At 31.8% G+C, this 12,404-nt stretch overlaps 1 protein-coding gene across 1 annotated transcript; it reads left to right on the top strand.

The window, feature by feature from the left end:
- The first annotated feature begins 4,566 nt into the window (after window positions 1-4,566).
- On the top strand, window positions 4,567-11,985 carry LOC101256736 (derlin-2.2). Its single transcript, XM_004232675.5, has 6 exons — window positions 4,567-5,084; window positions 6,198-6,297; window positions 6,987-7,201; window positions 7,297-7,380; window positions 10,542-10,595; window positions 11,597-11,985. Exons 1-6 carry the CDS (start codon window positions 4,986-4,988, stop codon window positions 11,780-11,782), a joined length of 738 nt encoding a protein of 245 aa, XP_004232723.1. The 5' UTR covers window positions 4,567-4,985; the 3' UTR covers window positions 11,783-11,985.
- Window positions 11,986-12,404: the final 419 nt, after the last annotated feature.

The following is a 12,404-nucleotide window of genomic DNA, read 5'->3' as shown; positions in this document are numbered from 1 at the left end:
CATTAATAGTATCTTTTTCACATTCCAACACACATCTTCAACTTCGAAAACAAGTTATACAAGTAATATTTCACATTAATAGTATCTTTTTCACATTCCAACACACATCTTCAACTTCACACTCCGTAGTAAGGTGGGTATGGTATGGTACGATACGATACGATGCGGTATTTGAAAGTTGTGATATTGTAACCTCGGTATATAATTTTAAAATATTATACTATTACTGTACCAATTTAATTTGATATGATTTGGTGAATTGAAGTTTAATTTTGGTGTTCTACAATATGGTAAATCGATAGCCATAATTTGTTCATGTTCAATTAATATATACTTATATAATAGGGTATTATGACTCCGAAATTAAAAAAATATCTAAATTGTATCATATTAATACATTACACATGTGATATATATATATATATATATATATATATATATATATATATATATATAGGCTGAACTCATAAACAGATCCCTAAACTTGTTTGGTTTTTTCCTTCAGGTACCTCAACTAAGTCATTTTCCTATTGAATCAATCAATCACCCATAATTTATTCCTTTAAAACACTATTGACTGATTTTGATCAGTTTTTCTATTATAAATAACTTGAATTTTGTTCGTATTGTAATGATTTTAATTGAAGGAATGAAGATAAACTCTGTGTTAGTCTCATTTGTTTTCTAGTGTGTTCGAATGACTTGAAGTAAAACATAATTCTTTTCAAACAGTTTCACTATCAATAAGACTGATAAGTTTTGGAACAATATATGTATTCTCTATCAATACCCGTTAAAAAATTTGGTTCAACATCAGCCAATTGTGTTTAAAAGAAACAAATTATGAGTAGTTTAATGATTTAATTGGAAAATAACATAGTTTATGTACCTAAGGGGAAAAATTCAATAAAAATTTAGGGTATATATATGTATGTATGTATGTATATATATATATATATATATATAAGTTTTAACTTCTAGACATTTATTTTATACTAATACTAGGTTGAATATTTGTAAGTATTTTAATAAAACATATATATTTTATTTATATAATTATATACTTCGATATGGTATTCGATATTTCAATTTCTTATGTCTAAATATCAAATATCGTACCAAATACAAAAAAAAATTAAAATGTATATCAAATGCCATAATACTAAAATTACAGTATTAAAAATTTTGATATAATATGATATTTCGGTGTATATCATATCATGTGTACTCTTACTCCGTAGTTCCTATTTGCGCTCACTTTGTACCCTTTATCTTCACATCTCATTAGGAGTGTGTATTCGATTTTTCGATTTGATTTTGTATTATTCTGTTTGAATATTTTTATTTTTTATTTTGAAGAAGTGTAACTCAATGTGAATCAAAATAAATTAGATTTGGTTTGATTTTTTTTCCAGTTTGATATTCAATTATGCATATATACATAATTATATAATTCGAGTTTTTTGATTTTTATTTTTCTAAATTTGAAACCAAATAAAAAAACAAAACAAAGTAAATTATTTATCCAAAAACAAATCAAAAAATTAAAAATTCAATTCAAATTGAAATTGTGTTTGATTTGATTTGTTTTTTTATTAAATCTAAATAGTGCATCCTCCAATATCCTATAATATTTGTCTTAGATTATTTATAAATATTTGGAAAAAGACTTTGATATATCCCTCAACTTAGTTATTGAGAGTTAATCTCTTTTTTATGAAAGAAACTCATATATACTCTTATTATTATTCAAACGACTCACATATATTTTACCATTACAAAATAAGCTCATATATAGAAAAAAATTAATTCTAAATTTATATTTTATATTTTTTGTTTGCCTGCCTAACACAACAAATAAAGAGAAAAAATAGATGTTTACTACAAACACAATTTCTAATAAAATATTATTCATGAAAAAATCTAATCTGGTTTACTTGTCATGATGACTAAAAGTATTTAGCCCCAAATATTTTATCATTTTACAAAAAATAAATTATTATTACTTTTTTATTTTTATTTTAATAAATGTGTAGAGAGATAATTGTAGTGGAAGAAAAACTTGGAGTAAGTAAAAAAAGAACTAATCGAACAAACATCTCTACCTTATCTACTAAATTTCACTATACTTAAAAAATAATTATTTTTACTGTTTTACAAAGAATAAACTAATTTAATTTGATTTGGAGTTTTAAAATATAAAGAAAATTTTTAAATCTTTTGTTCTAATTAAAAATTAGGTCAAATGTACAAAATTGTCATTTCATCTTGTGACTTAAAACATGACACATAAAAAATTGAAATTAAACTGTTGTCAATTTTTTTATTTTTTTTAAGCAGACTAAAAGATAATATCATTTTATTTAAACGAAGGGAGTACATAGTATTTCAACCCCCTCCCCGGCCGCCCCCGCCCATGTTAAAGGCATAATTGCACCAAACACTTGTCTCAATGCACAAAAAATATATATGGATAATTATATTTTCTTCATTTAAAAAAATATTAATCAGATATATTGAATACATCATAAAATGCACATATAGATATATTTTGATTTTTATATCTTCTTCATTTAAAAAAAAATATTTATCAGAACATTGAATACATTATAAATTTGATATCGTGTGAGTTTGTTTATATATATTGGTTCTTATCATAACTAATCTATAATTATGTACATATACAACATATATTATGCAAATCTATGTTATAACTATCGATGTATTTTTATAAAGGCTACATTAAATTGATACTAAGTATTCAAAATGAGATACATACAGTAGATACATTAATACATATTTGATATTGACACACATATACATGGAATTACAAAAATCATGATACATTATAAAATATGATTTCAGAGAAGTAAAAGGATGAGAGAGTGAGAAAGACTAAAGACCCTTCACTGGATACAATGTTTAAAGGCAAATACAGTGTATTCAACAACAATTCAAACAAGACATATAATTAATAAAACTATCCATGTGTTTGAGTAATTAGCAGCGATATCAGTGAACTTTATAAAAAGTGCTAAAATAAATAAATAAAAGTCTCTAGTTAACTGTATATTAGGATATAGAAATGTGAAACATGACAATTAAATGGGTGAAGTGTGCAAGTATTTGCTTTTAGAATGATCATTGACATTCGATGGTCAATTGTTATTGCAAGTTTACCTATTTTAGGCACCACTTCAAATGTATGCACAAAAAATGAGAAATTTGCCTGCTTTTAGATATGTTTGTCTGGAAATGTCTTTGTGAAGGTCAAATATCAAACATTTTCTTGAAGTTTGGTATGTTTGTCTAGGCCAACTTCAAACAATTTTTTTTCTGGGGTTTTGAATTTGATATAGTCAAATTTAGTTCTTTTCAAAATTAAAGTTGTGGACTTGACGAAACATATATAATAGCTCGTCAATGACAATTCCAGTAAAATCTATGACCTCAAAAAATCTAACTTCATATATTAGTTTATCAAAGTTATGTATTGCAAGGTCAAAATTTAGATGATTTGACACAAAATCATCAAATTATATATTTTCCCTAACTTAAGATATATGCGATTAAAAAAATTAAGTGGTAAATCACATTACATAAATTCGACCACTATGATTGTTCGTTCCCTAAAATGAAAAAATAAATAAATTAAGAAAAATATTTCAACTAAAAATAAAATTAGAGAGCATTTCGATGCACTAAAGTTCTCTATGTGTGCAAAATTCATAAAAGCGTGTTGAATTGTAAGGGTTTACTATACTTATGTTTACTCCATATTTCTGCCAGAATCTGTTTCCATGACATGGACTTGTGATACTCATGTTCACTCCATATTTATGTCAGAATCTGTTTTCATGATATGGACTTGTGATACTTATATTTACTCCATATTTCTGCCAAAATCTGTTTCCATGACACTGACTTGTTATTTCTTTATCACATGACAATAATTTTACCAGTTATTCAAACGTTTCGCTCTAAATAACATTATCAATTATTCCAACATTCCCCTTTCAATAACTTTATTAGTTATTCCAACGTTCTCCCTTATGATGACTTCACAAGTTACTTAAACATTTCCCTTCAGATAACTTTACGATATACTCCAACACTCTTAAGTTCAATAACTTTATCAATTACTCGACCGTTCTCCTCCCAATAACTTTATCAGTTACTCCAACACTCTCCTCCCTTTTATAATTTTATCAGTTAGTCTATTCTTCCTTCTGATAACTTCACAAGTTAAACATTCCTTTTCTGGTAACTTTATCAAATATTACAACTGTTTCACTTCCCAGTTACTTGAGCGTTTCCCTTCCAATAACTTTATTAGTTACTCCAACACTCTCATACCAATAACTTTATCAATTACTTCAACCCTCTCCTCCCAATAACTTTACCAGTTTCTGAAACGCTCTCTTTCCAATAAAAAATAATCTAAAAATAGATAAGAGATACTTCACAATATTCCTAATATAAACAATACACTACCAATACCAATACCAATACTAATACTAATACTAATACTAATACTAATACCAAGTAGATTGAAACTCAAAAATCATCGAATTTTCTCTTTTAATGGTAACTCAAAATCCAACAACAGACGCGCCTCTTACATCAACACTATTCTCGCAAACAATCTCATTGGCCTCAGCTCGTCACCCGATCATCTAATTGGTCCGTGACTACTACGCGCTTCTATCCTCATAGGCAATAGCACACCTCGAATAAACAAGATTAGAATCCTTTAAAAGAGTTTATTGTTCTCTTTGCCATTTGTCTTTGATTTCCTCTAGCTAAATAAAATCCGATCACATATATATACATACATACATATTATATACACGTGAGTGTGTATATATATATATATATTAGAAATCCTCGAATTGATCAATTTTCAGATAACCTAGAGGCTTTATCAGTCGGGTTGTTAGGGATTTCTGGGAAGTTTTGTTTTGGGGAAAGTTTGATTAAGCGGAATGGCACAAGCTGTGGAAGAATGGTACAAGCAGATGCCGATTATCACCCGTTCCTACCTCACTGCCGCAATCCTCACCACAATCGGTTGTTCTCTGGAGGTATGGATATGATTCATCTTAAGGAAAAACATTAGACTTTCAAGATTGATTTTTTTAAAAAGTTCCCTGCAAAATTAATTCCTGGCACACAACATTATTTTAACTCGAATTTGAGGATTTTTTTTTTTGAGATATCAATGATAAAAATTGAGGGTTGTTTGTATGATGATTGTTTGTTAATTGGGGTTTGTAATTTGGGATGTTGAGATGAACCTTGATTAATGGATACAGGGGTTTCATATAGCTAACCCTAATTAATTTGGGATTGGGGTGTTGTTGATTGATTGTTGTAATTTGGGATGTTGAAATGGACCTGAATTGAGAAGAATGGATTTACATGTTGTATAGCTGGTCCTAACTAGTGTAGGATTGGAACTTGCACACGATGATTGTTTACCGTATCTACGTTAAACACTGTGGGTGCCACGGCACCAGGTGGTTTCGATTGGAACTATGTTTACATACCCGTATATCTATATTTATGTATCAGGATTATTATAAATATAAATCGTGGCACCCAGAGCAATAATGGAGCTCATGGTACCAACGGTCAAAGCTCAGCTTTTCCTCCCTAGGGACGCAAGTTCGAATCAGGCTGAGTTTATTTTATGGAACTATTTTAGCATGCTGGAATCATTGTTAAAAAAATTGTTAAGTTATGGTTTTCTAGATTAGAACGTTTGACCTCTTATAACTAAAATCTTAACTATACCAAGTAGACTAGAGTATATCTTGTACAAAATTACGCTGATGAATAATAATTGTTTGTTTCCTCTATGAATATTGCCACCACTTTTGCAAAATATTTCATACGTTACGCGACAAAGTAGCATGGCACCTGAAGCTTCCAAATCTTATTTTACTCTTTTCCTTAAACCGTTTATAGTAGCTCTACCCAGTATCCTACTTTCTGGTAGGTTTATCATTCAAATTGTTGATTTGTGATATTATGTAACGACAAAGAAAATTGCAGTATATCCAAATGTAATATTCATTAAAACAATACGGTACAATGCAACAGAACATGATACGATACATTATTAAACAATATGTAACAATCATCTACATAAGAATGTTGGTTGACTGATTGATTGTATTTTGTGTGTGTTGCAGATTATATCTCCTTATAACTTGTACCTGAACCCCAAGTTAGTGGTGAAGCAATACCAGGTGTGGCGCCTGGTTACAAATTTTCTCTACTTTCGGAAGATGGGTAATTTCTCATCTCCCAGCAGTTAGCTTCTTTTTCTGAAAAGATTTTTTCCTCCTTTAGCTTTAGAGTGGATGAGCGTCTTAATGAGGCATAAGTTTAATTGAACAGCCATGAATCTTTTAAGGCTTTAATGACTAGGCTCTTTTGTTCAATAACTATCCTGGCTAAATACAGGGTTCAGCCAGTACTTTGTAGTCTGACTGATTGTTTTGTAGCACTTCTGTTCAATACACTCTTCTCTCATTATGGTTAATGCTTTAGCAACTCTTTCCAATGGTCATTCGTTAATATGTTTGTAGAAGTCAATTTCCTGATATTTACTTCTTTCTGATCTTGGGAAAAGATATCTCACTCACAGCGAGACGAAGTTGGGTACAAAAAAAGTTGAGAGAAGTGGAAAAAACAAGTCACAGAAATAAATTTTGTAGTTCTTAACAGTATGATAGAATAAATCCAAAATGGTAACTGAGCTCATCCTTGCCTCCTATTTACTACAATTTGTGAATTTTGATTTGCTGCTAATCAGCCCTACAACTTTTCCTTTTAATCATATAATTTTATTTGTGAATGCATCTGAAATTATGAGATGAAGGCAGAGTCACTTGTTTGGAGGAATACATCAACATGAGAAGACACTTCCTATTTCTTTTTCTACGTTAGTCTGACATCCTTTTTCTTAATTTTTTCAGACTTGGACTTTCTGTTTCACATGTTTTTCCTAGCTCGGTACTGCAAGCTTCTAGAAGAGAACTCCTTCAGGGGAAGGACGGCAGATTTCTTCTACATGCTCTTGTTTGGTGCCACTGTTTTAACAGGAATTGTTCTTGTCGGGGGGATGATACCTTATGTCTCAGAGTCATTTGCAAGGATCATATTCCTGAGCAATTCATTGACTTTTATGATGGTTAGCTCCTCTGCAGTATAACTCCATTTTTGACTCGGCTTTGTTTTATGTCTTAGTCTTTCTTTTTTCATCGTTCTGCTTCCTTCTATGTGTAGGTTTATGTATGGAGCAAGCAAAATCCATTTATCCACATGAGCTTTTTGGGTCTGTTTACTTTCACCGCAGCTTACCTCCCATGGGTTAGTGTTTATTACTTAATCCATCATACTTTGCTTCACAAATCTTTAGCTTTTAAATTTAATAGCTGCCTCACCTGTGGTTTGTCCCCTTGCATCTTTGTGTTTCTTCTGCTAGATATGAAATTATCAATTTGCCATTTCTTTAATGAATCCTGAAGTAGCAGGTGTTTTATGACACTTGCTCCTGGTGTTTCCATACTAGAGCTGAGCTGCTAAAGCCACTCTAAAAGTATATGCTGCGACCAGACACATTGCAGAAACCACTTGGTTCCTTTTTTTCGTTCGATTTTTTCAGAAAGAGCAGTACTTCAAAGCTCATGCCTTGTGTATTTGGTTTTCCTTATTTATATGTTTTAAGGAAGATTTGGTTTAGTGCATTTTACAGATGAAAATGCACATATAATAAACAAGGAAAATCTCTTGGGCCAATTTGACTTGGCTTAAATAAAGTGCTTTTTAAAAGTATTTTTCAAAAAGTCATACTTCATAATTTTTAAGTTAAAAAATGAAAGTAGTATCCAACTTTTAAGCCAAGTCAGAACACCCTCTTGTACTCTCTGTGGTACAGAGGACTTGTGTTGAAATGGTCTACTTATGCTAGCATGGTCAATGATGCTTTTGACGTGAGTTGCTTGGAAATAGAACTCTGGTCAAAATCTGCCAGATATCTTTTCTGCTTTATTGTGGGTTCCATGACCGCAGCTGGTTTGGATTTGACTATGCCTCTCACAATAAGACAGTGGGCTTAAAACATGGCAAGTAACTTTGTTAAACAAATAATGTTTGATAGCAGACAATTAATTTGAAAAAATGGTAAATTTATAAAGAGTACTGGTTTAAGTCTTCAAAGAAAATAATATTACCTTCTAAAAAAAAACCTCTTCAAAGAAAATATGTAGGGGAAAGGAATTCGTACATGTGTGTGTTGTAAATTGAGAGGTTAAATGACCACCCAGGGGAGTAGCTACACTATACCGAGGGTGGTTAGCTGGACATACATCGTCGGAAAATTTTATCGGACATATAGGTGAAATTTTGTAATTTAGGTTATATATAACACAATGTACACCCTTCGAACAATTGTGTTCCACGACTCAGTGGTGAAGGATGCCCAGTGTGTGTCAGGCACTGCGGGTTCGAATCTTCGATGAAGCAGTGGATAGGCTCTCTTTTTTACTATTAAAAACAAAGCTGTTTGACAAGCACTGGATTTGCCTTTATTACTTTCTATTCTTTCTAAAAGATAAGGATATATTATTGAAAAGTATATTTCTAAACAAACCCTTCTTTCTAAATATTTATCTTAATATATATTTTGCAAAGAAGTAAATAGAAAGATTTTACTTATATTATTTTGAAAATTTCAAATTACACCTGATACAATGTAAACATTTAATCTTATGATTATCCTTTTTTCCTACACCCATATATCAAATGTTGAGATATAGAATATACCAATCTTTTTTGAAGGTCAAAATTTTAGTAATTAAGATTACACCAATTGAAGTCAGAAAAGAAAAAAGTAAGAAAATTATTTACATAGGTAATTTAATTATTTATATAAATAAATATGTACTAAGTCTCCGATACATGTATATTTATAAGTGGAAGTTTTCTTTAATTGTTTTTTTGTAGGAACATTTGATAATGAAATATGCAGTTCAATCTAAATTTTGAATATAACAAAACCGTTTATATTTGTGATTTCAATAATATATTACTATTTTTATATGTATATATCTGTAAGTGCCTGAAAAAATTTACTTAAGTATTATTTTTAAATTTATCGATGTTTTTCACATCACATGAAGAGCAAATAATTTTAGTAGTTTTATTTAAAATAAACTACAGTTGACTTTTGTTTAGAATTTTGTCCTCTTCACTTGTCGGACACCACTAATGGTTCTTGGTTATTCTCTTTTGTTATTTTCTAACCTTGTTGTTTCACTGATTCCGGTGATTTTCTTTACTGGGAATTTTAAAGATATTTTCTTTTCTTAACTAAAATTTTCCGTGACAACACATTACAAATGTAGCATTTGGATATGCTCCGAGAACAAACTACGAAGAAAAATGGCAAACTAATATTATGTAGTTTGTTTTAATTGGTGCATCCATTCATTGAGGTGATTTTACTATATAAGTTTGAACACCCTTAATCAAATTCCTAGCTCCACCGTGGAAACCACCTACCGGAAGGTAGTCGAATTCATGTTTACCCATCATTTATGAACAACCCTTACTAGTTGTGGCTTTTTACTCATCTAAGTACCTATCTCTAACTTTTGATACATAGGGGGGATGAGTTAAAATACTTGGGATTAGCCTTTACAGGTATTAGTATGAAGTTGACAAATCAGCGATCATAGACTCTGTTTAAAGAAGACTTCATTGGTTCTTTTTCCAAAAAAGAAAAAAGACTTCATTGGTTATGCTTGGGCAAGACATCTTGTAGTTGCTATATATGAGCTATCAAACCTGAAGGGCTACAGCAGATCCATTACTCAAGTATTGTTCCTGTTCATTCCTATTCACTGGGTTGGGGTTTTGGGGTTGGAAGAGCATCAGCTGGGTCCAGGAAAGCTTTTCCTGTGCGCCAGGTTTCTTATTCATTTTGTTTTGGATCTATGCAATCGTAGGTGGTGTTTTGCATTCAAGATAATGAACCTTGCAGTATGTTGATTTTGAAAATCACTCCCTTCTTTATTATGTGAACAAGGGGTTATTTGCAGAGCCATGCTTTTATGTAGTCCCTTATGTTTCCAGTTTTTAGGATCTATTTTGGCTAGAAACCCTTTCTGTAACACAGTTATGGAGTTCTTCACCAACATAGTCTTGGCAAGAAAGACACAGTGAGAAATCCAAAAACTTATTTGCCCCTTACATATTGCTGAGCCAATAGCTGTTCCAAGCACCCGGATATTTGGCAGTGATGTTCTTTTTGGGAGAACTACTAAAAGAACATTGAATATAAATAGAAACACATTCTTGAATTAGAATAGAATTAGGAAACCAGGAAATTAATATTTACACGGGTCACAATGTTTTTCATATTTTATTTCTTGAAGTGGAAAACTACTTGTAGTTTTGCTTCTATGAATTTTGTTGTTTATGTTTGTGGTGGATATTAACATCATCACACTTCTTTCTCCTTGTCGCAGGTTCTTTTGGGCTTCTCTGTGCTAGTTGGCGCCAGTGCTTGGGTGGATCTACTGGTACGCTTCTGGTGACTCATGTGCTTTTATTAGGTTTTACTTGTTTCATGCTACTATATGAGACTCTTAAGAGTTTGAGTTAAATGGTTTTTGCTCCTGCTTGAGCCTCCCTGTTGGATATCTTGAAGAGTTGAATCTTTGATAAAAGTTCTGGTAGCCTGGATGTTCTTACTTTTTTTCATTTAGTGAGAGAGATTCATCACTTTTCTGCTTTCCCCAACTACAAAGATGTGTCGATGCCTTCACCAACCAGCCATATTTATGTTTTCTACTGAGGATTTTGTCCAAGGTGATAAACCCCCAAAACTGGATGCTGATCTGTAGTATAGTGGTAAAAAAGTTCTTGTTTGTCAAAGAAGATATGGACTCTTGCACATCTATCGTTCACTAGTTTCTTTCTGTTACAATGTATTGTTATGCTTTTCTGTGTAGACCTTTCTACCTGCACTGGTGCCTGTTGTTTTTATGCCATCACTCAGTTACCTTGCATTTTAAACTTCCTTTAGTGGGGTTTGAATATTCCAGTTTCCTTTCGTTGAACTTTATGTGTGCATTTGTTACGAAGGAAAATGTTTTTTTTTGAAGATTTTTTTCTTGTACAATGTTTTCCTAAAAAATAAGATAAGTGAATTTTTACTTATTTTCTGGTGTTTGATGAGTAAGCAGAAAATATTTTGTAAAATCTAGACAAACACTCTAGGGGTGGGTTAGAAGGTAGAAGTGTGGGGGATGGGGATGACGTTGGAAGTAGTGTGTGTTGGAGGGTGGGGATGAAACGATTATGTGGAATGCCACTTATGGAACTTGTTTTCCCGACTTGTACTAGGGAAGTCATTTTCCTCATTTTCAAGGGAACTTATAATTTCTAGAGATAATACTTTTCAAAAATTTCGACAATCTTAATATATTTTCATGAAAATGTTTTCCTCCTACCAAACTCACCGCACCCTATAACATGCAGGGTTGGTGCTATATACTGAAAGTGAACTTTCATGTTTCAGGGAATGATTGCAGGCCATGCTTATTATTTCCTAGAAGACGTCTATCCGCGAATGACTGGTCGTAGACCCCTGAAAACTCCAGCAGTTATCAAAGCATTGTTTGCTGATGAGCCGGTAGTGGTGGCTCGCCCTGCTAATGTTCGCTTCGCTGCTCCTCCTGTTGATGAAGTTCCACCAAATCAATGAGAGAATTTTATAAGTAAACCAGTGGCTCTGTCTTCAGTTTCTGTAAATTGACCGTAGATATTTGGTTGGAGGAAATCAGGGTTGGTGTTGTTGATGATGATTGTGCTAGTTATTAATGCTTTTTGTAATTTAGATCTGGAACTGGAGAAGTGCTGTCTGGTAGAGAAAATTCGCCTATATGAAGTGTTTTTTCTCTGTTAAAAGTCTTAGAATTCAATTGATTGGTGTTGTGTCTCCTTCCCTTAGAAGCCAATGGCCGATTTTTGGTATTAGAGGTGCGTGCATTATTGAGACTCGAACAAAAACTGGTTGATGAACTCCAGTTTTGGAGTATGTCATGCGTCAACTTAGGGAAACCAGATTTTAAAGGACAAAACCTATCTCATCAATGTAGGTTGTATACATGCAGTCCAGAACATATAACAAAAACTGGTTGAACTGAAATTTTGAATCCAGTTTTGGGGGTATGGCATGCATCAACTTAGGGGGAACCAGATTTTAAAGGACAAAGAAAACCTATCTCATCTATGTAGGTTGTATACATGAAGTCCAGTACATATATATATATATATATATATTTTGCTGTGGTTTCCGGTTATTGTAAACTAGCTGTACCCACCGG

Source organism: Solanum lycopersicum, chromosome 2, assembly GCF_036512215.1.
Source record: "Solanum lycopersicum chromosome 2, SLM_r2.1".
Classification (NCBI taxonomy): Eukaryota; Viridiplantae; Streptophyta; class Magnoliopsida; order Solanales; family Solanaceae; genus Solanum; species Solanum lycopersicum.
The sequence above is the reverse complement of the archived record's forward strand: the minus strand, read 5'-3'. Positions and strand labels throughout refer to the sequence as shown.

Coding starts and splice junctions, on each gene's coding strand:
- LOC101256736 (XM_004232675.5), top strand. CDS start 4,986: ATGGCACAAGCTGTGGAAGAATGGTACAAGCAGATGCCGATTATCACC. Junction 5,085..6,197: donor CAATCGGTTGTTCTCTGGAG/GTATGGATATGA, acceptor TGTGTGTTGCAG/ATTATATCTCCTTATAACTT. Junction 7,202..7,296: donor ATTCATTGACTTTTATGATG/GTTAGCTCCTCT, acceptor TTCTATGTGTAG/GTTTATGTATGGAGCAAGCA.